At 51.9% G+C, this 26,855-nt stretch overlaps 1 protein-coding gene across 1 annotated transcript; it reads right to left on the bottom strand.

Moving 5' to 3' along the window:
• Positions 1 to 1,324: 1,324 nt before the first annotated feature.
• Positions 1,325 to 22,539, bottom strand: Gprc5b (G protein-coupled receptor class C group 5 member B). Its single transcript, XM_050143384.1, has 4 exons — positions 22,395 to 22,539; positions 10,470 to 11,500; positions 2,692 to 2,852; positions 1,325 to 1,414 (listed from the first exon to the last, which is right to left on the bottom strand). Exons 2-4 carry the CDS (start codon positions 11,473 to 11,475, stop codon positions 1,370 to 1,372), a joined length of 1,212 nt encoding a protein of 403 aa, XP_049999341.1. The 5' UTR covers positions 11,476 to 11,500; positions 22,395 to 22,539; the 3' UTR covers positions 1,325 to 1,369.
• Between the last annotated feature and the right edge of the window lie 4,316 nt (positions 22,540 to 26,855).

The following is a 26,855-nucleotide window of genomic DNA, read 5'->3' as shown; positions in this document are numbered from 1 at the left end:
TTTTTTTTTTTTTTTTTTTTTTTTTTTTTTATAATAGAAAAAGCAGTGTAGCAATTGGAGTGTATGCAGAGGCCCTACCCTTGTTTATACGGTCCATATGGTCAGGTTCAAACTCTTAGCATGGAAAGGTTGCCAGAGATTATCCTGGCCAAACAGTGCAGAGAACACAGGGCTTTTAATGGCAGGGGTGCTGGAGATGCCGAGCGACAAAGGAATGACTTGCTCAGGACAGATGGAAGCCATGACAAATGATGGCCATGAAGAGGGCCACTTTCACAGAACCATCGGAAAACCAAGATTCAAATGTTCTGCAAACCCCCCGTGAGCAGCAGGAAACCTTCATGGAGCTCATTCTATCCTGGACTTCTAGCCACATCAAGGGGAGAGACCCCAGAAGTCACTGGCTGCTGGATCCTAGCGGTCACCCACGGGGAGCCCAGCCACAGGCCATTGTGAAAAGGCTGCTATGGTGCCTGCCTCCCAGCCCGGCTCCCCTAAAGCCAAAGCTTCAAGCCAGTGGCCCTGTCTGAGCTTCTGGAATGAACAGGGGAATGATGTTGGAAAAGGGGCATGGAGGACCAGCAAGTGCAGTAAGAGGAAGAAGGGATACTTCTGTCACTCTGTGAGGGAGGGAGGGAGGCGGGGTGGGGCGCTAGGCAGAGCAAGCAGCCTGTAGACGGAACAGTGGTTGGTCACCACTGTCTAAACGCGATGGTTACTTCAAGGCCCTGAGTACCTTCTCTTTGGCACGTTCTGCGGTTCCTCCACTCCCACCGGCTACACAGCTGCCTGACCGTCCGGATGGACCTTACTTTGGAATCACAGCCACAACTTCCTAAAGTCCCCTGAACTGCATAGGCCACCAAGCAAGCAAGCCAGGAAGAAGAAGGGTCCGTGAGTTAACCTCAAGGGCATAGCTGTCTCCAAAAGACCTCCCTGGGGATCAGCACTCAGGGGAGGGCGTGACAGTTTGGCTCAAACCCCTCGTCTAAGCCAACATCAGCCTGGTACACCAGCTGCGGATTCTTTTCTGCCCCCGCTGGATGAAACAGTTTTCCAGCCATGCCTCTCTGAGTGAGCCTAAGACTATTGGCAGTTAGCTCTGATTTAGTTTGCAGGACGATTCCGTATTGTGTGTGTGTGTGTGTGTGTGTGTGTGTGTGGCAGGATAGGGGAGGGCAGTCACTGCTAGCTTTCCAGTTCATCCGTGTGTCACATTTACACGAAATCCCCTCGGTGGAAATTCTCAGATTTCCTGGCTTCCAGGTGGCCTGTCTCGGCCACGGTTATTGATTGCGCCCTCAAGAAAGACACAGCCAGGGAATAAAATCGGTAAGAGAGATTCTTATTTTCTGGATATTAAGGTCTTTCACCAATGGTGTCTTCCTGTATGAGATGGCGGAGCGGTTGGGATCTGGAATAACATAAGGACAGCGCTAAGAACTCTGCAGAGTCAACGTCAGAAACTGATGCATCCACCTCCCTCTCGTTTTCACCTGTGGGGACCTGGGGGCGGAGTCATCCCCAGAAATGTGCCCGAGGTTCATGCCGCCCACCCTCAGGGTTATACTCCACACTCAGATACTTTGGGAAGTGACGAGGAGGGGTCTTGTCTCGGGTATGCTAGACAAGGGTGCTACCTTGTGTTTCACCCTGAGCCCCTACGGCAGCCACCTTCTCTGCGCTGGCCTTGGAGGAACCAGAGGACTTCAGAATGATGGACAGGCTGTGTTGATTACAGCACACGGGCTGGCCCCTCTGGGGACCATTGGTCACAGTAAAGTCAGGCTTTTCTTGGCCCCGGGATAAAGAAGCAGCCCAGGAGGTGGTAGGGGGAGTTAAGAACTCACATCTGTGTTCCCTTTTGTCTTAGAGCCTGTTCAAAGCAAAGGGAACGAACCAGAACCTAAAAGCCTTCATAGGTCAGAGAAACCAAAATTCCCTCCCTCTAGGGATCAAAGACTATCTCTGACGGCCAATTAAAAAAGAAAGAAAAAATAAATAAATAAAAGCTTGGGTTGAATTATGGAATTGGCACAAAATAAAGAATGGAAATCATGTACACGTGAACTGGCTCATGCATTGCTTCTGAGAAGCACAGAGCTATGTCTGCAGAGAAGATGTGGGAATGAACGCCTCTTTGGGTTTTGCTGGGATGAAACAGTCATTCCAGCAGAGGCCAAAAGCAAAAGGTGACACTTTCTGCTGCGGGTCTGTTTGGCGACAGATACAGCTGCTCTGGTTGAAATTGAAGGAAACAATTCCAATTTCCTAGGCTGTCTCTTAGGGAGTTGAGGTGTGGGGGCTGGTACCTAGCTGGAGATACTGGATGAAGTAGGGACTAGGGGGCTTAAGCTAAGGTGAAGGTCAGGAAGGACGAGAGCATCCTCATAGGAAGCTCTTCCTTAGAGTCACCTTCCTGGTGACTTCCTGTGCTCAAGCAAGAAATCCACCAGGTAGAGCCCCAAGCAGTAGGTAGACACCTACAGATGGCTTTCTGAGCATGGGTGTGGGTTTTCCTTATATGAAGAGAGGTGGTAGAGAGGGCCAGACAAAGATGGAAGGCGTGCATGCAGGGAGCTGCAGTGGGCAGCCCAGAGAAGCAGCCTCCAGGTATACCCAGCTGAAGCTGCCCCCCATCGGACGCTCTTAGGCCTCCTCCCACATCAGACATCAGATTTTGATACTTACGGTCCCGCCATTGAGTACGACAGCCATCTCGGTCGGCTGATACACATTGCTTCTGAATGGCGCGCTGGGTCGGCTTCCCAGGTTGCAGGGTTTCTTTCCCAGGCTGTCGCCAGATCTTTTCCCCAAGCTTCCATTGGAAAAGCCCGATGCTGACCGAAGAGCTGAGAAAGGGGATTCCAGGATGACAACACCACAGAGAGCAGGGAAAAAAAGGAGGGGGGGGATAGAGGGATAAGGGGCAGAGGGGGGGGAACAGAGAGGGAGAAAGGTGGAGAGAGAATTTTTTTTTTTCAACAACCAGCTCCTCCCCTCTGGGTACCTCTATTCCACCCTCCACAGTGGCTCCTCCCCCCTTGTCACAAGCCTGATTCAAAACAAAAGTCACAAAGGGGCTTTGTTCTCTAGCCTCTAGGAGACTGAGCCAGCCTCAGGGAGGGTTGGGAACTTTGTGGAGTCCTGCTTTCCCCAAACAGTAACAGCCAGGCTGGGTGGCTGTCACCTCTGGTCTCCTTTGTACGTTTGCACAGGTCTGTATGTACCACATCAGTCAAAAGCAGTCTTTATTTCTGGATGCTTCAGAGCTGGGAACCACTAAAAACATACAGGACAGTGATTGCCATCACTGGAAAATGACTCTCAAATGACCCTCAAATAGTAATAAAAGATCCGAAGCAATGATGGTAAAAAGAGTTAGTACTCTATCCCCGAAGTAGGTACAGATGTTTCTGAGTTATTGTCCCTTTTAAAGACAGCATCTGAGGTAGCCCAGGCTGGCCTCGGACTTATTCTGAAGTCAAGGATGTTCTTGAACTCCTGATCCTCCTGATACCACATGTCAAGTGCTGGGGTTCACGTCCAGCTAGTTAGTGTACTGTGTGTGTGTGTGTGTGTATAGTCCTGAGGCCACAGAGGGTGTTGGAGGTTATGAGCTACCCAATGTGGGCACTGGGAAGTGGACTCAGATCCCCTTAACTATGTTCCACCTTGTTTTTTTTTAAATTTTTATTTATTTATTAAAGATTTCTGATTCTTCCCCGCCACTGCCTCCCATTTCCCTCCCCCTCCCCCAATCACGTCCCCCTCCCTCGTTAGCCCAAAGAGCAATCAAGTTTCCCTGCCCTGTGGGAAGTCCAAGGACTACCCACCTCCATCCAGGCCTAGTAAGGTGAGCATCCATCATCAGGCGATGAAAGGAGACAGAGACAGAGACCCACATTGGAGCACCGGACAGAAATCTCAAGGTCCAAATCAGGAGCAGAAGGAGAGAGAGCACGAGCAAGGAACTCAGGACCGCGAGGGGTGCACCCACACACTGAGACAATGGAGATGTTCTATCGGGAACTCACCAAGGCCAGCTGGCCTGGGTCTGAAAAATCCTGGGATAAAACCGGACTCGCTGAACATAGTGGACAATGAGGACTACTGAGAACTCAAGAACAATGGCAATGGGTTTTTGTTCCTACTGCACGTACTGGCTTTGTGGGAGCCTAGGCAGTTTGGATGTCCACCTTGTTTTTTGAGACAGTGTCTCAACTGCCTAGGCTGCCTGGGCAGGAAGTCCCAGGGATCCACCTGTCCCCACCTCCCCATCTCAGGGAGGACAGGCGCATGTCACTCAGTCACTCACTGGTGCCGGGGATAAAGCCCAAGTCATCATACAGCAAGCGCTTTATCAACTATGTCTTCTCCGCAGCCCCAGCACTTCTAAGAAATTAATCTCTCCTCTTTTAAGTAAAGAAAAAAAAAACTCGAAAAGCCATGAAGAACCTCAAGTATGTGTTTGTAACTGAAAGGACCCAGCCTGTGAGGGCTTCTCGCACCATGCCAGTGACAGAATCTGGAAAGCGAAGGCTGTCAGTGGTGGCCAGGGGCTGCGTGGGGAGGGATGGACAGGAGGGCAAAAGGGACATTTCAGGAGAGTGGATCATCTGTGTGACCCTGCCAGGTGGATACAGGTCAAAGTGCATCTGTCAAAACTCACCAGACGATGCATTCTAATTAAAATACGGTCTTCCGCTCAGTGGCAGAGCCCTTGCCTACCATCCCTGAGGCTCTCTCCTCAGCATCCCACAATCCCACAAGCAGATGGAAATCTTAACTGTAAGATGACATTTGTAGTTTCACTGAAAGTACTAATGTTGCTTGGCTAAGGAAAGGCTTTACTGGGCGGTGGTGGCGCACGCCTTTAATCCCAGCACTCAGGAGGCAAAGACAGGTGGATCTCTGTGAGTTCAAGGCCAACCTGGTCTACAGAGGTTTTTCCATAACAGGCTCCAAAGCTACTGAGAAACCCTGTGTAAAAAAAAAAAAAAAAAAAGACTAAAATCAAACAAATAAACAGAAAGAGAGAGAGAGAGAGAGAGAGAGAGAGAGAGAGAGAGAGAGAGAGAGAGAGAGGCTTTACTTAAAAGTCTTCCCTGAGGAAATGCAACAAGACAGCTTATTTGGGGCAAGAATCAGAGAGAAGTACCTTAGAGCCATGTACTATGAAAAGTAACATATAGAGGGTTAGTTTTCATGGCATAACAGGTTCTATTATTCCCTTCACAACAGATAAAGGTTAAGTACTAGGGTCAAGATCACACAGCTGGCAGAGGCCACACTGGAAGCCTGGTAGAGACAGGCTGCTCCTCACCACGACACCAGTTCCAGGCACTCTGTTAACCATCACAGTTGGGTACGTCGAAGCAAGTAAGCTGTGTTAAGTGACCTTAGGGACAGCTCATCCTAAACTGGACCAAAGAAACCGAGTCCAAGACAGACTCAGGAAACCTTCCTTGCTTCAGCATCTCCAAGGCTTGAGCAGTAGCTTATGCTGAATGAGGGCATGTCTCTGCCTGGGGAGCGGCGTGGGAAGTGGGAACAGTTAAACACAAATGTTTGCTAGTATCAGTTCCTACTCTGTGAGAGAGAAGCAGCTTCCCTTGCAGTGCAGAGGCTAATCCAGGTTGGGGACTCCCTCTCCACTTCAATGATTCCCCTTTAGAGAAACCAAACTCCACCCTCTTGCTACCCACGGTCCCAAGGTCTCTCTGTGTAAACTATCAGTGGTTTTATGAGCACACCTTTGGCATTCTAGGTCCTTCAGAATGGGTTCCGGGGTCCAGCTTGCGACAGACCTGACCAATCATGGCATTCCATCTTTGAGAACACACTGGTTCAGGGAAGGAAATTCAGAGCCAAACAGAAATAATGCTGGGATTTTCTCAAGCCTCCTGGAAAGATTTGTTCTTCCCCTGGGATTCTGGGCAAGCCCAGAGCTACTGGGGACTGTGATGCCTTCACCATGAGATGGGGAGGAGTCAACTTTAGTCATTACTTGAGTTTTTAAATCTAGCCCTTCCTGAAACCTGCTACCCCGGGCATTTGGGATCTTCATTTATTTGTTTGATTAATTTAGCATTCAAATTTTAGAGGGCTTTGACTAGTATCAGAGCTGAAGGACAGGCACTGTTATTCCTACGTGGGTACCTGGAGGTGTAAACTCATTGGTCTGTTGCCAACTTTCTCTGGTGTAGGCCCTGCAAGTGAGGCCACGTTAGCCATGCCTTTCCCATGCTTCGCTCAGGATCTCCAACCGTAAACAAAATCTCGAAGTAGCCTTTGGCTTTAATAAGCTCTTAGTGTCCAGGGTCCCTAACAAAAGAGGGAACACATGTTCCTTTGAAAAGCGCATGCTTCGTCTGCCTTGTTAGCGCTTCCTAAGATGTGCTCTGAGGTGTGACAGCCTTGGGTGTATTTGAATCTCTTAGCACTTACCTCATGCCTTATTGGTACTAATGAGCACAGGCTAGCTAAGTGTATCTGTATGTGTGGGGGTCTCACTGATGGAAGGAAATATCGGGGCAACACCACTGCAGCTTCCTAGAGCCGCAGGGCAGCCTGAAGAACATGCCTTCCATCACATGACAACTTGGGGGACCAACAGTCAAGAGAAGAGAGCCCAAGAGGCTGGCCACAAGATCCCAGTGCAGGAGGACATGACCATTTCGGCTCTTGGGTACTGGCCACTCCAAGGATAAGGCCCCCTCATGGCGCCGGGTTCCTAAAATACAAACTGGCTGAAGTCAGCATGAAAGGTGCCAACAGCTGCTCCTTCTGTGGCAAAGGAGCGTGCCCAGATGGTCCTTGGCCAGCAGAGTAAGAGCTTCTAGCATAAAGGCCAGCCCAGCCAGGATAGTCTCAGGGCGAGCTTTGTCTGAGTACGGTCCTGTCTCAAGTGATTTTGGTGGATCTATATTTTTGATGGTCTAAAAGATACCTTAAAAAAAAAAAAGAGGAGGAGGTGGACTTCATAAGGGTTGCTAGGGATGGAGTTCATTGACCCAGCGTGCACTGGGCTCTAGGTTCCAGCATGAGCACTACAATCAAGCCAACAAGAACAACTTGTCTTTAAAAAAAAAAAAAAATCTGACAACACCCAAGGTTGCTGAAGATTTAAGGAGAGATTTGCAATGCAATCAGTCAGAGAGTGGGCCCTCAGCCTGCCCTTCTGGGGTGCTCTCTGGCACGGTGTGCCGAGATTTAAAATGCAGATTATTTAACTCATATTTAGGACATCTTTTGCAAGGAGCTAGTGAACCAAAAAGCAGAGAGATGAATGGATAGCCATGCTTACTGTGGCGCTGTTTATCACGGGAAGCCTGAGGCAAACGGGGCAGCCAGAGGACCAGGAAATAAATGCTGGTGCCTGATGGAAAATTCCCCAGCATCCCAGGGTATCAGAATCTTCATCTACTGACTCCCGAAAAGCCTCCATCACACTGACTTAAAGCACATGCCAGGCCAGCACCTGGACCTGGGGTTTCCACCTAGTGACGCCCTAGGATCATTTGGAAAAGTGAAACAAATGATATAGACCTCAGAGTCAGACTTGATTAGAGGGCCTGGGGGTGGGGGGACAGAGACCTTGACTGGGGGCCCCAGAGTGGGTGGGTTTTTTTTTTTTTCCGGCAGCCTAAATGATTCTGAAGTGGAGACAGGTGAAGGACCACCCTGCCTTCCTGCTGCGCTGCTCTTTTGTTCTGGAGATGAGGAAGCACTTAGCGGCTTCACACCTCGGTGTCCAGACAGCTCTCATGGGCTAGTGTAGGCACGAGAGTAGCCAATACAATGCTCAGAGTGGCACTTGGTGTATGGTTTCTGTTGCTGTCACTATTTGCAGTATGTTTGCTTTGCTGGGAGTTGTGTGTCTTGCTGTGTCTCCCAGACTGGCTTTGAAACTCACATTTCTCCCGCCTCCCCTCTCTCAGTGAGTTCTGGGATAGCAGGCGTGTGCCATCACGTCTGGCCACCATTACTGCTCTGGTGTTTCTGACCTTCTAGTTCTACTGCAAGGAAATCTAACATTCCATTCAACCACTGCTTCTTAGCCCCTGAAGGGCCACCCTCCAGGAGAAGCTGTCAAAAACAGGTAGTGCTGCCAGCACCCCAGGACTAGCCAAGTCCCTCTGTCACCACGGCCCCTTGTAGAGGCCTCTAGGTTTCCAAAGGTGACCTCTAGCATGACTGTACCTTCTCCTGTCCCCCAGATGGACCGATACCAAATCCCTACCAACATCTCCACAGTCACAGGCGTCTGGCCTGGAACTTTATGTAAGAAGAGAGCAACTTGGATTCCAGCCACACTGGGACTTTCCCATCTGTCCTGAGCGGGGCTGCTGGCGCCCCTCCTACTAGGAGTCTGGCCAGGGGTCAGGGGTGCAGAGGAAGCCAACACATCTAGGTCCGACAAGGATATGAGTGTCTCTATAGGAAGTGAGGGCTCGACATGCTTCCCTGAGGAGCGGGCTGCACCCCGGGCTCCCACGCTTAACCTTGCAAGGCTGTGTAAAGGGACCGGCTCCTGAGCACGGCTCACACTTGGACCTGGCAACTGGGCAGATGCCGCTAAAGAGAAATGTTGCTAAATTTCAGTCTGCCGTGGGCCGTGTTCCAGCTGTACGTCTTCAGGAGACACCATTCTTTTGAGCCTCGGCTTGCACCTATCTGTCATGGGGAAGATACGAGGGGGCTGACTGCACAGGGTAACAGTGGGGACTGCAGGGACAGTGCAGCCTGAGGGCAGAGCTCGACAGTGACCATGTCAGGTGACGAGTGCCTCACCAGGACCGGGATTCAATATCACCGATGGGCCTCTGGGGCATCTTTGGCAAACTGAGAAAGGTCATTATTTAAGCTCCAGGGTAGGACCCAGCGGGCCTCCTTTAAGCAGGGTCCTGAGAGTACCTATCCAACCAAAACAGCAGGGTCTTTGGGTTCTGGTGAGCACATCCTCCCCCATCCTACTGTGACCTCACCCCTGAGCAGAAACAGGTAGTCTTGGGCACCCAGATGTCACCCCAGTTGCCACCAAATTTGCGTCCTCTGTCTGACCCAGAGGAGCTTATGAACGTTTAGCCGAATAATAGGGATGTTGGTGATGGAAGAGGGAAGTTAAGAGCGGATGGGGGGGGGGGGGCAAGCCTTCTGTCCTGGTGAGCCGGCTCTGGGATCGGTCTATGCATGTCCTCAGAGGGTCTCTGCAGGACTGAGCCTGGCTGTCTGTAACAGAGACAAGCTTATAAATACAACTGTTTGGGCGACCTGCTTCTGTGTTCTCCTTTAGGAGGCCACGACTCAATCAATATAAATCCCTTTCCTGAGTGTCTCAGACTCCACTTTCGAGAGACCCAGGCAAGACCCACAAGCTCTAAGCTCAGCGCCACCAGGGTCTGGTCCCCACTGTGATACTTTCTGTAGCGACCCTACACACTATGTCCTCCCATCATTTTCCTTTTACAAGTTAGAGACCCTGAGGCTCAGAGAGGCCACGTCATCCACTGAAAGGTGCAGGCAGGAAGTGGGAGAGGCAGGGTTTGCACATGGGCATTTGACTCTGGGATCCAGTTTGAACACTGCCAATGACTGAGGTGGAGGAGGCCAGGAGTGGTGTCATGGGGGCCTGCGTCCATCTAGCACACTGCATAGGCTGCAAACCCAAACGCCTGCAGGGAGCCAGGGAACCAATGTCGGGGGGGATCAGCAGAGGGTGGCAGAAGGCGTGGCAAGCAGGAAGTATTCCCACATAAGGGCAGCCAAAAGTGTGAGGAGGGGCAAGAGGCCTGGCCTTCCAGGGCCCAGTGACTCAAGTGAGATTCAAGAAAACCTGCAGCCATGTAGAAAGGCTGGCTCGGCATTGTTAGACCAGGAGATACACTGTTTTAAATTGGTGTCATTTTCAGTGTGGATGCTGCTGGGGATAGACCCAGGGCCTGTGCACGTGGGGCAAATGCTCTATCATTGAGCTTCCCATGACTTTGAAAAGCCAGAAACATGGAGGATTGTGGTGGTGGTGGTAAATTGTGTGTGTTGTGTGTGTATAGGCATGAGGTCAACCTCAGATACTGTTTTTCAGAAACGATCTGTCTTTGGAGATACTAGGGTGTTGGGGTGTCTAGGGCTCACAGATCATCCGCTTGCCTGGAGGCCTACCTGCCTCTACCTCTTAGCACTGGACCTATCATGAGATGTGCCGCCACACCTGGCTCTTCTCTGGGTTCTAGAGAGTGAACTCAATCCTCTTGCTCGCCCTGACAACACTTTACTAACTGAGCCATTTCCCCAGCCCCATCTCTTGGATTTTTATAACCAATGAGGGAGCAATTGGCAGGAGGGAAACATACATAAAAATAGCTCTGAGTCGGTGTGAGCGTGGGGGCCGGCCATTCATGACCATCGAGTCTGCCCTGGCTATGGCCTTCCGGGGACTGTCCCAGGCCCAGCAGTGACCACTTTACCTGCATTATGCTCATCCATTGAGAAGGCCTTGTTCTCCATGTAGGCCCGAGGCAGGTGCATGTCCTCCTCAAACGCCGTCTCCCGCATCCTGGGCTGTGAGGTGTCAAAGTAGTTGGGTGGGTTCTCCTGCAGGGGTGGGAGGAGGGTGCAGTGGATCTCCGGAATGGCGTGGAAGATGACAAAAACCCAGCCACTGGCTGCCAGGGTGATGGCCAAGGTGGGGTCACTCCAGGCATCTCCCTGCTTAAAGATCGAGTTGCCGAACAGGTACATGGTCATCCAGACCACCCAGATGAGCAGAGAGAGGAAGGTTGTGATGAGGATGAAGGCTCCGTTCACCTTCCACCGCCTGAACTTGCCACACAGTGTGAAGAGGGACTGTGTCAGGGTGATGACCAGCAACACCATGTCGTAGATGAGCGCCATCACAAAATCCATGGGCTCGTAGGCGCAGGCTGACTTGGTGTCACGCAGCACGGTCAGCACCAGCCACTCGGTGGCAATGATGACCTGCACCAGCATCAGGCACAGTGCCAGGCTCACTAGCTGCCAGCCGGCTGGGCTCGTGCCCTGGCGCACCAGCCTCCGCACCCGCCACGCCTGGCTTAGCAGACAGGAAAAGCAGAGCGCGAAGAGGACACCCCAGAGGAAGCGTCGGATGGAGCAGATCGTCTCGTCCATCCGAATGATGAAGGCAAATGTCAGTCCAAAGAGGCCCAGGGTCCCCAGCAGGAAGAGGAAGTGGAGACACACGGGCCTCCTCTTCTCCTTGTCCTTGATGAAGGGCAGTCTCACCAAGAGGATGAGCATCAGGAGCAGTGTGATCAGGGCCCCCGCCCCGGCCACTGCCTCCACCACGATGCCCCAGATGGCGTCCAGGTCGCACAGGGACACGTACTGAGGGAGAAGGTCCAACCCACAGCCCCGGGATGTGCTGGCGTTCTCTGAAGCCACCGAGGCAATCACCAGGAGCAGGGGCAGGGGGAACACTTGGTGGGTTCTCATCTTTCTCTCTGACACCAGGAAGATTCTAGAAAATGGGGACAAGCAGGGAGAAAGCTCAATCCACAGCAAGGCCCCACTTTCCTGATTTCCGGAGGCCTTGCCTCTTGTCAAACCCGGCAGCCCTCAAGGCTCCTTCAGGCCTTTGAGATAAGGGCATCGGTTTTCTCAGTGCGCTGTGGTCCCTATCCCAGGCTCTCTGCCTCCCACTTGAACCCTGACCCAGATTAGTAGCCATGAGCCGCCATCAGCAGTGGCTGGAGGGCCAATGGAAGGGAGACTCACCTAATCTCTCTACTCCTCTGTTGTCTGTAAATCTGGCATCTCCCAAAGTAAGGGGACGAGAGGCATTTTTAAAGGGATAGCCACCAGCCAGGTACTTGACTGGGCAACACCCCTTATTTCTTCCTTATCCTCAAAGGCTAAGGGGAGTATTTACTGACCACGCACTCTAGACCAAAACCTGGGCTCATCCAGTCCTCATAATGCCCTATGAGGCAGCAGGTCCCATTGTGACCTCCATTTTCAGGTGACAAAACAGGGTCTTCAGGCTCTGACACTCACCCCAGGGCACGCAACCACACTCCAGGAAGCCACCGCTCTCAGTAGAGGGAGAGACCCCCCCCAGATTTACACATGGGGTACATCCTGTGGGCCCAGCCAAGTCCCCTGCACCCACAAATCCAACCAAGCTCAGATGAAGAATACTCGAGAAAAAAAAAAAAGAGTCTGTCTGTCCTGAACACGTGCAGATATTTTTCTGTTGTCACCTAAACATGACGCAACAAGGGTTGACATTGTATTAGGTATTGTAAGTGACCTAAAAGTCCACGGAGCATGGGCATAGGCTGTGCATGAATACAGTGCCCTTCACAGAAAGGCCTGGAACATTAGCTGGATGCTGGCACCCGGGGCAGTTGGCATCCAAGGGGTCCTGGAACATTTCCTGCGAATGTGTCTGTCCATCCGGAAGGGATGTCTCCATGCTCTGTCCCCCTCACACATCTTCCTCCCCCATAGATCTCCCGAGGCTCTATTCTTTCCAACTCCCCTGTTATCCCTGTCCTGGCAGAGTTCAACCTGCCACACTCTTCTTCCACGTGCTCTAGATGCCCAAGGACAGTGCTGACCCAGACTCGTCTTCCCGTTAAGACACATCCCTATTATTTTAACTTTCTTTTTCTACTTTAATTGTTAAACTGAGGACCTCATGCATGCTAGGCAGCAGCTGGGCTACATCTCTGATCCCTTTACATTTTTTTTTGTTTTGTTTTGTTTTTAAATTTTCAGTTTGAGGTAGAGCTATACTACCTTGGTCCAGCTGGCCTCGAATTCACCAGAGGCCAGGCCGGGCTCGCACTGGCGACTTTGAGCAGCAGTGTATAGGCAGGTGTCACCAGGCCTGGTCCTGCAGAGATGCTTCCACTCCACTCCCCACTCCCAGCTCTCCTCAAAAACCATCAGTCAGTTCAGACTCCGCCAAGGTCGATGAGGCTCCCACAGACAGGGTCTTGTAGGTGGAGCGCTAATCAAGTCTGCCATTTTTTGCCTACTTTGTTTCCTTTCTCTTCCCCTTTCTCCTCTCCTCCTTGTTTTCATCTGCAGCGGTAGGCAGGGAGGCAGAGACAGTATCTTTTACTCACTTTTACTCCTTCGTAGTAGACTCCGCTTTCCCAACCTTGTCACATCTGGCATCTATCCCGGGTGGGTCTTTTTTTATTTCCCTGTCCTTGGGATATCCTATGCATCATAGGAATGCGTCTCACCAACCCAGCTTCTATACGCGGCCAAATATCTCCTGGGTGAGGGGCACAAATGCACCCACTAAGGATTGCTGGTGAAGATGCCAGTATTAAGCAAACAGCGTCTGGCACAAAGCAGGGGCTTGGGAAATCCCCACAGAACAAGAGCTACCCACAGGCAGCAGCTCCTTGCTTCTAAGTGGGCCTTCAAGAAGCCACGTCTGCACAGCTGTGCCCCAGACTCATTCCTAGTCATGTTAAGCTAGTTTGGGGTTGTAATTCCACCTGTGGGTAGGTCTGTAACCAGTCACCCTCCCCACAACACAATGCCAGACATCCCTGGGGCTTCCCTTAAGTAAATGCAGTATTGACCACCCCTCTTCTCCTCTCCTTTAGAGAGAACCCTTGTGCATCCTGGGTCCCTCCCTGGCCTTCAGGCCATCGACCCTATAAATAATGGATGCTGTAGAAAATGGCTGGTGGGGTGGGTTGGTCTGCTGCGCTTACAGAGAGAAGGCAAGTTACAAAAGAAGGTACTTGGATAGAGGGGCTCCTTAAACAAGATTCCCCCCACTCAGGTAAATATAGGGGTGGGGCTACACTCCAGATATTGGCCACCAGCTTGTAGTCTAGTCATATTAGTGCCACGGAGGCCCCATCAGCAGTTCCCTGTGCAGTCATTTATTCAACTGTGGCCTTTTACATTGACCACTTGAACCGACCCCAAGAAATGAAAATACTTCTCTCTTGATATTTCTAAACTGTGCTAGAGAGCTCAGTTGGTCAGGGTGCTTGTTGCCAATGCCGCCAAGTCTGAGAACCTTGGATCCCTGGGACCCACAGGGTAGAGCCCCTGCAGCCCCCGTGTGTGTATGTGCACCCCCAAGGTACATGGTACATGGTGCACTTTGGAGAGACATCATTCGGAACAGAGCCGCTAAGCAAGGCTGGGAAACATGCTGTGAATCAAAATTTAAGAACAAGATGGGACAGGACAAGCTGCCCTTGGTCCACAAGAAGGTGGGGAGGGTCTCCAGAGTGAACCCCCATTAGGAGAGTTCTCAGCAACACACTCAAGGGAATCGCTCTAGTTTATAGCCAATCCCATCTTCCCCTGGAGGTGAGGAAATGACGTTTGGGAAGATGCTTCTGGAAGCTGAATCATTGCCCCTCCCCCACCATCTCTCACCTACACACCCTTTGACCGATTGTTCTCAACCAGGGGCAGTTTTGGATGTCACAAGAATGGGCATCTGTGGAGCAGAGACCAGGCCTACAATGTGAATAGCAGTCTCCACCGAACAGAATGACGTAGGTCAGTTAAGACTACGGTACCAAGGCTGAGGAAGGCTGATTTTAGACATCAAAGTCAGAAACCATGAAAGACCCCAGAAATCCCCCACCAGGTCTTGGTCGGGCCTATACCTCACCATCTTTGCTTGCAGGACTTGGCTTTTTTTTAGGTGTGGCAGGCCACTCTTTCTGGCAAAGCTCCTCCTTCTGAGCCTGGCTGTAGACCAAGGCTTGGTTTCCTCAGCTCTTCTTGCATGCTTCCTGTCTCTCCTGTCTACCCCAACCAGAAAGGGGTAACACCAAGACGGCACCCACTCTCCTGAGACTGTGCAGTATTCTTGGAGTCCACGGCCGGGACTGTAGTTTCCGCTTCTTTTCGGCCACAGCAGATGGACCCTCTCATGCTCTGCTTTCTCCTTCAAGGGCAGCTATTGGTTTGGTCACAGCAGCTGCTCCTCTCATTTCTGCAAAGAGCTTCCAATTTCTTTTTGGAGAGTTACCTTAAGTCCTAGCTCCCAGCTGGGGGTCTGGTACGAATTAAGAGGGCAACGTCCCCAGGAGGTGGAGTTATTTTAAAGATCAAGGGGTCTTTAGGAGGTGGGGCTTGGTGAGTGGAAGTAGGGACCTTTGATAGTTAATGGTCTGGCTTTTGGAACCCACAGCAGAGTCTGGTCTAAGGCCAAGGGAGGATGCCATACACAGCCACAGCCGTGCCATCCCAGTCACGATGAAGCAGGGCCTGGCCTAAGGCCACGAGAAGAACCAATGCCATCATACACCGCCACTGCTGTGCCCCCCCCCCTCCCGTCAGGATGAGGCGAAGTCTCAAAAACCACGAAGCAGAGGGGGCCCCTTTCATCTCTTTGTTTTGATCAATTAGTTACCTTGTGTGTCAAGAAATGTAGCTGTGATGGTTAACATCAGCTTGACAGACTCTAGACTCACCTGGGAGATAAGCCCCTGGACGTGGCTGTGAGGGATTATCAGGGTTAGGTTAGCTGAGCTGTGCAGACCCACACTGTGCAGTAGGCTGGGGTCCTGGACCGCAGGAGGAGAAAGTGACCCGAGTAATAGCACCCATCTCCCTTGGCCTCCTGACTGTGGATGCAATGTGACCAGCTGCCTCAAGATCCTGTAGCCTTGACTACTCTGCCCTGTACCCTCCAGCTGTGACCTGAGGTAAACCCTTTCTTCTCTTAAGTTCCTTTCCTCAGGGTCTATTCTCACAGCAACAGGAAAAGTAATTAAAATTGTAGCTAAGGTAGCACCAGCCCAGGCTTGGCCAATCTGGACGTTGTCAGTCCTCTCTGGCTGAACTGATTGCGTCACAAATAGGCCCGTGGTTTGACACAGAGCTACGAATTGGCAGGAGGGTTTGACATTCACTGGAGGGACGTCTTCTCTTTGAGATGGAATTGATAAGTTGGAAGGTTAGAGTCTTGTCACGGGAGAGGACAGATCTCTCTGCCAAGGAGAACCTGTCTGAGGGTAAGACTGACCCAGAGGATCAGCTAGGAGATGGGCTTGAGTCCTAATCCATTGAAAGGCAGCTGGATTCAGCCATGTCTGGTACCAGCAACCAATTAGCTACATAGTGTGAATGACACCAATTTGACTTGGGTTTCTGTCACTTGCCAACAGGTTCTCAAAAACCTAGGAGGAATGGCCCCTTCTTGACCCATAACTAGGCATATAGATGAAGCCAAGCCCTGCCAGGCACCCGAGGAGAGAGCCCAGTTGCCTCAAGCTGGTGACTACTGGCTCTAAGGAAGATGATGAGGTGTGGCCACCCAAGTCCACAGAACTGTGTATAGGATGAAGGGAAGGGGTTACCCTGAAGCCAAGGCCACTAGCTCATCTAGGATTTCCAGGGGGTCCTATTTCTGTCACACTGACAACTATAGTAACTGCTCACCGGGCTCCCTGAAACATACAGTAACATCCAAGGATCTGCCAAAGGGAGGTGGTACAGGCCTGTAATCCTGGCATTTGGGAGGCTGGGGCTAGAAAATCATAGCCACCTTGAGCTATACAGTGACTTCTAGTCCAGCCTGAGCTACCACTGGGTAACCTTAACTCAAAAAACAGACAGACAGAATCTACAGAATACTCCTAGGGGTGAGTGCTAAAGTGTTTCCATTTCACAGGACGATGCTACACAGGATGGGGCCAGGAGATGCTTGGCCAAGGTCACATGCTGCCAGAAAAGCAGAGCCCGAGGCAAACAAGCCTCTTATTGTCGAGAACTCACAGAAGAGTCACTGGTGACTTTTGCTGGATGATTTATCTTTAAGAGGTCCTCCCTGCCCCCACCACACACTAGGCCAGTACTTTCGACCCTGGACTCTGTTGTGACATGGGTCACAAGCAAGTATGTGTGTGTGTACGTGTGTACATGTTTATACTGTTGTCCTCTCCCAAGCAGACACCCCTGGCCTGGGGTTGACTTTGGGTACCGTTCTCTATCACTGGTCCCATTTTCTGAGACGGGGCCTCTCTCTGAGCCTGGGCCTTGCTGAATCCATCCCACTAGACTGTCTGCCCAGCAAGCCGCTGGGATCTACCTCTCTCTAACCCCCAGCACTGGGGCTAGAGACGTGCAAGGCCATGGGATCCGAACTCGGGTCCCTGCAGTCCAGTTGTCCCCTATTTTATTTACCTCTTGGGTCTGTTCCCCTCCACCCACCATCACCCCACACCCTCATCTGCTCTGTTCTGCCCTTCAGTTCCCGAATGAACGAAACTTGCCATACAAGCTCTCTCACGTGGCCCATAAAAATGTGCTAACATTTTCCTCTATACAAGAGGAAACGGAGGGTCCGAGAGGCTTAAGTCGAAGTTTGACTCTTGGAGTGTCCCAGCCCTACAGGCCACACTCAGCACGTAAGTCTGGATGAGAGAGGACACAGAGCAGGAGGCCCAGGCAGGCACTACCCCCTTCCATCTAAAGTGCCCCTTGTCAGGTAAGCCCCACCCTGTTCAATCAGCCACCTGCTGCCTCCCACCTCTGATCCCCACGTGGAACAATACAGATTAGAGGTTCTGAGGCAGCCTCAAGGCAGAGCTGCCTGGGCCGGATGAATACATGGCAACAAACCCATGGGTGAGGGCAGCGGCTCCTCAAAAGGAGGAAAGGATAAATGGGGATGAATGCAGAGGCCTCGGCTCCCATACTAATTACCTCTGCTGCCAGCCAGGCACTCAGAAATGTGACTCACCCCATGTTCTTAAATACCCTGCAAAACAACTCCCCCAAGCACCATAAACACCACACGCAGACAGCATACCACACACACCACACATACGCTACACCATACACATCCCACACCCCATCCCACATAGGTCCAGAGAAACAGTCTCTTTTACTGTCTTGAGTGCTGGCCCCACAGAAACTGCTGAGGACTCTGTGGGACTCTATGTGAGCAGGGCGGTCAGGACCCTGCCAGAGCCAGACTCCCCAGTTCCAAATCCTACCCTGGGGCTGGAGACTAGTCCAGTAGGCGCATGCCCTGTAGGTCTCACCCCCCAGCATTGTCCAAATCGATAAATAAGATAATAAAAGTCCTACCCCGGACCACTTGCTAGCCTGCTATGACTCTGAGTGGCTGGTTTAACTTCTCTTGCCTCAGTTTCTTCATTTGCAAAGTGAGGGTAATAACAGCACCCCATCACAGGGCGGTGGTAAGCACTGAGATAACTATTGGAAGTGGGTGTGGTGGCATTCACCTGTAATCCCAGCATCTGAGAAGCTGATGCAGGAGGATCTCAAGTCTGAGTTCAGTCTCAAACAGGAGGTGGGGGCTGTGCAGTGGCCAGGTGGGTAAAGTGTTTGCCCAGCAAGTGTGAAGACCAAAACTTCAGATCCCCTACAAATTGGGTTTCCCTAATGCAGGGCTGTAATCCCAGTAGGTGGAGCTTGGTTACCTGGGGCAAGCTGGCTGGCTGGCTGGACTAGCTGAACTGGCAAGTTCAGGGTTCACTATGAGACCCGCCTCGATAAAGAAAATGACAAAGAATCTCCAACACCAAATGTCAACCTCTGGCCCCCACATGCACATACACCCCACATGTACACACAGCCATAAGCAAACATGGATGCACACTCTCTCATGCACACACACAGGAGTATCTACTAGCGTACACACATGAACATACACACTTACATGTCCTACAGAGTGTAGGACACTAGCTAACGTAAAGGTTCCACTGTCTGCAGGGGTAAATTCGTCTTCTGGGGATTTTCTAGGAGGGGCTGTTGCCATGGAGATGGAACCACGAGGGGGCTCTCCCATCTGTTTATCTACCACTGGTTTCTAGTCTCTCCTATCATATGCCAAAGCCAACAGGTCCTGGAGGCGGTGGGAAGGAGACAAGCTTTTGAATGGGAACTGGAGCCCTGAGCATGAGCCTCACGTCAAGGTTGAACCAGGCCAGTGGCCCTGAAACCAGCCCTGGCTATTAAGTAGTCAGAGCCAATGCTGCCAGAGACCACACACTGGGACTTCTCCTGGGAGGTAGAATCCCTTCCCTTTGGTCCCCTCATAGGGATGGAAAACAAAATGTCCCAAACTGCCCTGAAACCCTTCTGAACAGCCTCCCTTAGCCCTGCAGCTAAGAGCAAGGTCCCAAAGGGATCATTCTTCCTGCCGCACCAGTGCAGGAGGGCAGAATTTGAACCAGCACACACACACACACACACACACACACACACACACACACACACGGACAAAATGAGCAGGTGTGTGTGTATGGGGGTGCGGGGGCTCCCAGCCTCAGCATAGGTCACAGCTCAGTACCCGGCTGAATATCTGCAGCAGTTCACACTCTCCTCAGATTCCAAGGTCTCAGCGGGAGGAGAGTGGGCCAGTAGAACTTGTGACAGCGGTGTTACCTAACCTCTGCAAACCTCAGTCTCCTCCACGGTAAGGCAGAGATGGTTGTGCTGCTCGAACGAGATCCACGGGAGGAAAAGCCCTTTGCCCAGAGGAAGCAGGAGGTGCTTGCTCAAGAGTCCCATTGTCCTGTTGGGACCGTGAAGGCAATGAGGTCAAGCCGCCCGGCCAGCGGCTTCATGGAATCTACAGACCAAGCTAGGAATCCATATTTCCCCCCCAGCTCCTGACCTCAGGCCTTACAACTGTACCCCAGTCCTGGCCTCATGTCTGGCAGAAGTCCAGATTTAGTCGGGAAGCCAATCTCTCTTGAGCCCCAGCGTTTCACTCTGTCCCAGCTCACTCCTCTGGAGCTGAGGTGTTTCCTGCTTGGCTGGGTTAAACCGTTACAAGGTTTCCTGACACTAAACTCTTTCCCAGACCCAAACTGTCTCTGCCTCCCTCTGATATCTTTTCCAAGTCAGACAGTGTCATCATTTTCATTACCCCAGGCTGCCTAGACACTGCCCTCTTTGGGGCTCTCAACTTTACAGACCCTCTAAGGTTAGTAACTTAGTGCAGCAGGAACGTCAGCCCTGTGAGCCATGAATATGCAAAGCAGCTGCCAGCCGGTAAATAAAAGCAATCATTTAAATGCAAATTGCAGCCTAGGCTGCCTGAACCTCCTTCTCTGGGTGCAGTTCTGAGGCGAGAGCGTGACTAACTCGGAATCCCCAGTTAGCTCAAAACTGAAATACGACACAGGTCTTGGACCCTGGGTGAGGGGCTCCCTAGGGTAGATAAGAACAGTCTAGAAGTAAGAGGTGGATCTTTAAAAACTCAAGTCACTCCTCCAATTAGCTCACAAGGCTCTCTTGGGCTCAGAGCATTTGACCCAGGCTGGATCCATAGCAATCCTTAGCCGGGACTCCCTGCACCACACAGCATCCTTGCCAGCGGAAGGAAGGGAGCTGCTTGCGGTCTGTCTCCTTGTGGAGGTCAAGGGAACTTTTAAAAAATCACACCCCGTGGCCTCCTGCTGAGAACCCTCCAAGGATTCAGTGGCCCCGAACAGAATAAATTCTAAATGCCTTTTTATGACTCCAGAGACCAGGATCTGTCTAGCGCCTCTGGTCCCCACTCGCCTATCCACAAATCCGCCCCCACACTGGCTACAATGGTCTTTGTGTCTCTTCCTCCAAGCTCATTCCCACCTCCACGCTTCTGCAGCCTGGATGCCCTTTGCCCCCAAATCGCCCTCTAAGTGGAGCCCCCCCCCCGCTGGGGTCCACTCAAAAATGCCATTCCGCAGATGTCGCCCCACGCACCACAAGCCCTGTTCACTTCATTTTCCAGGCAGCCCTGTCCCAGCAGGTGTTATATGGGGTGATATTTACTTGCTCTATTAGCGTTTCTTCATCCACTTCTCTGCGGTCTCACGTCCCCGCTCCCGCCCCAATCTTGATCTATTCATTTTATACAAGTTATTTCTTCAGCACTCGGTTGTGTCCACTACAATGTATTGAAAAGCAAGCAAGCAAACAAACAAACCCAGCAAGGATTAGAGTCTGTATAAAGAAAGCTCTCTTCTTACTGCCCGGGTCCCAAACTGCAACCCCTTCCCCTCCCATCTTTCCTCCTTCCAACTCAGCTGGCCCTTTTCAGACGTAGAAGCAAGGGATCAGGCAAACAATGTTCACAATCGAGATAGAAAACTAGCCGGGAGGAGGATTTCCAACCAACAGATGCCAATTTGCATTCTATTTACATGCTATTTGCATGTAGTTTAACTCCAAGTGTGGTTATTCCCAAAGCCCCGAGAGCCCACCGAAGAAACTTAGGAAGTAACGTTCTAAGTACTGCGGTGGTGGTGGGTATGTTTAGCCTCTCTCGCATTCTCTGGTCGTTGTGGGGACCCCCAGAGCTTTCTGGACGCTGCTCAGGTGCCCCCACCCCGGCGCACTCGGGCGGCCGAAGCGGCGCGTGTGCTGGGGCCCCAGGCGGGGACGGTGGTGCCCGCCACACTCCCGGGGCCTTTGTCCCTGTTCCAAAGAGCCGCCCCCTTGGCGAACAGAAGAAGGGGTGGGGGGGGGGGCAGGACAGGCCTGGGTCTGGCGGTGCAGGAACAGGGGGACGAGCCCTATGTTCTGGGGCGTCCTCTGGGACAAGGTCGGTGGGCTGATCCAAAGCTTTTAACCAGCTACCGCTGGCTAAGGCGGGATGCGGGCTCCTCTTCTGGGCTTGCCTCTCCCACCCGGTCCTCTAAATGTGTGGGATCCTTGTGCAGTCCCCCAGAAAGAGGGGGCGCTGCACCGGGTAGTCCTTACCTCTAGCCAGACTGTCTCCCTTAGAGGCCCAAGTGCCCTCGCCTGGGACAGAAATTCTCCCCCTTAACCGTATGCAGCCGCCCCTGGATTTCCAGCCTACTATTTGTTTCCCAGCCCCAGATTTCCTCCCTGTGGTGCCCACCCTCTTGCGCCCTTTTCCAAGAGTGCGCGGCCACTGCGGGTTGCAAGTTGGGTCCCCCAGATCCTGCGGCAGGTGAGGTTGCACGTCCCCAAAGGCCGTCCCTTTCCCCAGGCCAAGTCTGCGTAGTTCATTGCCAGCACCCCCGCCCCGCTCCCCGCCTGGACCCTGAAACCTGACTGCGACGCCTCTCACAGGGGTCACTAGCACAGGGTCGGACTCCCCTTTACTCCCAGCTGCCTGTCGTCTGTCGTCACCCCAGACCCTACTCAGAGCTTTGGCTCTCTATCTGGTCCATGAACAACCCCCCCCCCTCAGATAAAGGTTCCCAAACCCTTGCTCTCGGTCAGCCTTCTGCGGCTCCTCTCCTACCGCACTGTGGCACCCCTCACCCGATCACCCACAGCTTTCCATGCAGATGTACCCCGAGGAGGGAGAACAGAAAAAGCATGAGCCTCGGATCCCCTCCGGATCTTCACAAGCCCACGGCGGGAAAAGTTTCTGGGGTCCTTGCGGCGCCCTCCCCGCGCCCGCGCTACTTGGCACTTACCGACCCTCGCGGCCCCGCAGCGCCGACGCTCCTGCTGGCCCTGGGCCCGAGTCACATCTCTGCAGCGCGCCCGCGGCCCCCGCTCCGCGCACGCCCGCCAGCCGAGCCCGCCTCACTGCATCGTCCTTTCGAGCCGCGGTAGCGCGAGGCGCCCCCTGGCCCGGCCCGCGCTGCAGCAGCCGAAGCCCCGCCCCTCGGGTAGGCCCCGCCCCCCACCAGGTCCCTTCCCGGCTGGGTCTGCTCTGGACCAGCCGCAGGCAGCCCGCAAACCCCAGTCTCCCGGCTTGTTCTGACTTCTGAAACGCCTTCCACCTCTAAACAAACCTCCGGTGTCCCCAATTCGAAGTCATCGTCTCCCTGGTAAGAGTCCAGTCGTTCAATTGCCCAGGTTGATCTGTGTGCAGAAGCATTCTTACTCAGCCACATACAACACAATATTCCTACGGGGGTCGTAGAGGGGCACTCGCCACACATACCGGAAGACAGTCCTGAGCTCAGATTCTCAGAGACTGCACGCGTTTTAAAGTCACCAAAGCCTCGGTATGATGCAGGTCCCCACCGGTCACATTCCGCGCCTTCCACCCCGCTCCAGCCCTCCCTTTTCTCATTGCGCACACTGAATCCAGGACCGGTATCCTCGGCAATCCCAAACATGAACCTCACCACGGTGACCCACTCACGTGGGTCCGTGTTCACGATCGCCAACGTCTCTCACACTTCATTCATGTAGGCACATACCTGCCACTCTCCCAGGCACACATACCCACAGAAAGCCCAGTCTCTGCGTGACCTGATGCTCAGGGCAATTAACACCGGTGCCCACAAGGCGGGCGTGGGATTTGCATGGAAGGGGGGCTATAGAACATCCCCACCCGGCTGTCTGAGGTCAGCCCTGCCTAGGCTAGGCCTTGGGGGACGCGCTTTAGCATCCCATGCAGCAGCAAGCTGGCAGTCTCAGGCCGTCGTCGCTCACCTTTTCTCCCACCTTTGGTCTTTAGGTGAGGCCACCCATTCTAAGCCCAGTGATGTTGACGCCAAGACGCGAATGGGAACAGAAAGGTGGCTGCAGAAATAACACTCCTCTTAGAAGTAGTCATAGCCCCTGTGTCTGGGGATTATGAACTTTTCGAATACTTGCATTTCTTCTCGCCAGTCTCAGAAAGTCCCCTATCCTGCTCTCTAAGTTGGTTTTCTCTGGGTCAGGCAATGTGGCTTGGCCACACGTCTCGGTGAATACCTTTTTTTTTTTTAAGGACACATGTAGGGGGCGTATTTATAGGGCAGAGCCCTCCCCCCAAGTTTACAGAGGTGTCCCCTTGCCAAGAACAGTACTTGGTACACAGTAGGAGCTCATTAAATGTTTTGCAGTACAAGGGTTTACTAAGCCTGTCCTGGTCAGGCTGAGGAACTGGAACGTGGATGGACACTGCCTCCTGGTGGTGCTTAGTGGAACTGGCACCGACAGCTTCTAAACGTTGCTACATGTTCCTTCCTCTGTAAAACCCAGATTGTTTTAATACGCGTTTGCTGGTGTATGCCTGGAACACATTGTAAAGTTCTTCTCATAGGTGCCTGGCCTTAGAAAGCCCAGTTCAGTGTGGGATGAACAACATCTGGTTTCATGGCCCAGTGGTCCAGTTGGTGTCATTTATAATGTCCAGTAGCATGCCAGAGGAGCCTCAAGTTCCCAGAGAGATTGCTGGATCTACCGCCTTGGAGAGAACAGCTCTGGGGGCACTGGGACCTCCTAAGAGTGAAGTCTGTCTAGAGAAGTGGTTCTCAACCTTTCTGATACTGTGACCCCTTAATACCGCATGTTGTGGTGACCCCCAACCATAAAATCATTTGCGTTGCTACTCCATCACTGTAATTTTTCTGCTGTTGTGAATTGTAATGTAAATCTCTGATATGCAGGATATCAGGTACACAGCTGCTGTGAAGGGATTGTTTCAACCCCAAAGGGTCACAATCTGCAGGTTGAGAACCACTGGGCTAGGGAGTTAGGCTCTCACATGCTCGGCCCACTGCAGGCTCATCAAACAAATGCACTCACTCATAAGTGGCTTTTAGACATAAAGCAAAGAAAACCAGCCTACAGTTCACAAGTCCAGAGAACCTAGACAACAAAGAGGACCAAAAGAGAGACATACATGGATCTAATCTTCATGGGAACTAGAAAAAGACAAGATCTCCTGAGTAAATTGAGAGCACAGGGACCATGGGAGAGGGTAGAAGAGGAGGGGAGAGGAGAGGAAGGGAGGGAGGGAAGGGAGAAAAATGTATAGCTCAATAAAAACAATAAAAAAGATGTGTTCAGTTAAACATATAAAATGTTAATCATATAAAAATAAATAACCTCCAAAACCAAGTATCTCCACTGGCTTAACTTATCTAAAAAATGAAGAGGGCTGGGGCCTTCCCAGTGACACTCAGTCTGTGAGGCTTTGTCTGTTGGTGTGTCCCGCCAGAGCCAGACTGAGCTCAAGTCCGCGCTGTCCGGGCCTTGAGCGCATTCCCGTGGACTGCTACCACCGTGCAACTGAGCTTTCAGTTTTAATCTATTTTTGTGTAACATAAGCAGCACGTGGTTAGTGGCTATAGATGCACAGTGCATCTCCATGCAGAAGCACTCCTCAAAGGAGCTGTACCTTAGGGATGGAGAGCTTGCCTGACATGCAGGAAGCCCCGGGTTTGATCCCCGGCACTGCATAAGCCAGGTGTGGTTGGTGGTGTACAACTGTAATCCCAGCACCCAGGCGACGGGGGCAGGAGGATCTGAGTTTCAAAGTCACCCTCAGTGACATAGCTACGTAGAAGCCAGTTAGACTCTGTCTCCGGGCCGTGGGGCGTGGGCACGTCATGTGCCACGTTCGCCCTTGTCTCATGTTCATCTGTGCTAGTCTCCTCACACAGGGAGAGGCACGGCTCACCAAGCATTTGCTGAGTGAAAGAATAATTAAAGTTCAGCTTTGCCTTCCCGTGCAAGGCCTGTCCATCTTGTGCCAGGGAATTGAGCATGCTCTTTACTCTTCAAGTCAGTAGATCACCTCCCAGATGGGTTTGTGGCTCGTGGCTGCGAAGTCCTCCATCTATTTGCTGTGGACATTTTCCTTTATCCATAGGATTTCTGGAATTGTCTGTGTCTTGTGTGTGACAAGCAGAGGCTTAGAGAGCTGGGGGCTTGGCTTCCTAGAAGTCTGAGTGGTGCTTGGGGAGAGGCAGGACTCTAATCTAGCTCGCTACGTTTCACTCTCTTGCAGGTGATGTTTCTGGAAAGATCAAGATGCTCCATGGATAAGTGTCTTAGAGGTGGGGGTGGGGTCGAGAGATGTTTTCAGGGCCTTTTGTGTTCGGATGAGAAGCGTCCTCATGTTTCCCTGTTGTTTGTGCTCGTTGGAGGAAGATATGGAACCTGAGAAGGTTCTTCCCTGATGGAGGAAGATGAGGGTCAGATTTGAGAGCTTACAGTCTCACCCCACTTTCAGTTTGTCCCCTCTGCTTCCTGTGTACAGTTGAGATAGGATCCCTAAGCCTCCTGCCCTCGTGGCTATGCCCTTCCCACCGTCCTATCCTCTGGAACCAGAAGCCAATCAAACGGCTTTTCTTTAAGTTTCTTGGTCATGGTATTTTATCAAAGCAATAGAAAAATAATTAATTCAGTGCCTCTCTAATTATTCTGGACACAGGAATGCAATATCTGTTAAATACTGGAGTCTGTGCTGATGTGGGATTCCCCTCTGTATGGTATGAATATGTTTTATTACCATTGCTTAATAAAGATGCTTTGGCCTATGGAAGGGCAGAATATAGGTAGGCAGGAAAACTAAACTGAATGCAGGGAGAAAGAAGGCAGAGGCAGGCAGGCAGATGCCAAGGAGAAAGATGCCAGAAACTTACCGGTAAGCAACAGCCTTGTGGCAATACACAGATGAATAGAAATGGGTTAATTTAAGACATAAGAGCTGGCCAGGCATATGTTTGAGCCATTGGCCAGTGTTGTAATTAACATAGTTTTGTGTGATTATTCAGGTCTGGGCAGCCGGGACACAAAGCACAGTTTGCACTGTGCCAGGCGCTGCTGGAGGTTTATGCCTAGACGTGAGATCTGGCTCTAGGGCTACCACATTTTCAAAGGAGGCTAACTTGTGCGGAGACCTTCTACTGCAGGCCTGCAGGGAACCCTGGCTGGGTAAAAAGAAGCCCAGGTTGGCCGGGGACTCCAACACTTGATTTTGGGCCCCGGAGTAGAAATGGACCACTTCCTGTCATGCTTATCTCCAGATTCAGCTTTGGAGTGAGCAGCCAGGAGTAACCACCGAGCAGACCTGAGATACATCGGCAAATACGACAGTGCTATTGTTCCACTGTGTTGTGCCCATGACCGACATCACCAATTGATGCACTTTTCCATTGGTTCTTTTGCCTTCGGCCTATGGCTTTTGCCATACATTACATATTAGA

The sequence above is a fragment of the Alexandromys fortis genome, unplaced genomic scaffold (assembly GCF_014885135.2).
Source record: "Alexandromys fortis isolate MF-2015 unplaced genomic scaffold, M_Fortis_MF-2015_v1.1 scaffold_45, whole genome shotgun sequence".
In the NCBI taxonomy this organism is placed as follows: domain Eukaryota; kingdom Metazoa; phylum Chordata; class Mammalia; order Rodentia; family Cricetidae; genus Alexandromys; species Alexandromys fortis.
Note: the sequence above shows the minus strand (reverse complement) of the source record. Positions and strands in the feature narration are given on the sequence as shown.

Bases quoted from the DNA above. Each gene is read 5' to 3' on its own strand.
- Gprc5b (XM_050143384.1), bottom strand. From the start codon at position 11,475: ATGAGAACCCACCAAGTGTTCCCCCTGCCCCTGCTCCTGGTGATTGCC. The intron at 2,853-10,469 runs GTAAAGTGGTCA...CCCCTTTCTCAG, and splicing joins AATGGATGAGCATAATGCAG to CTCTTCGGTCAGCATCGGGC. The intron at 1,415-2,691 runs GTAAGTATCAAA...ATGTTATTCCAG, and splicing joins TCGTACTCAATGGCGGGACC to ATCCCAACCGCTCCGCCATC.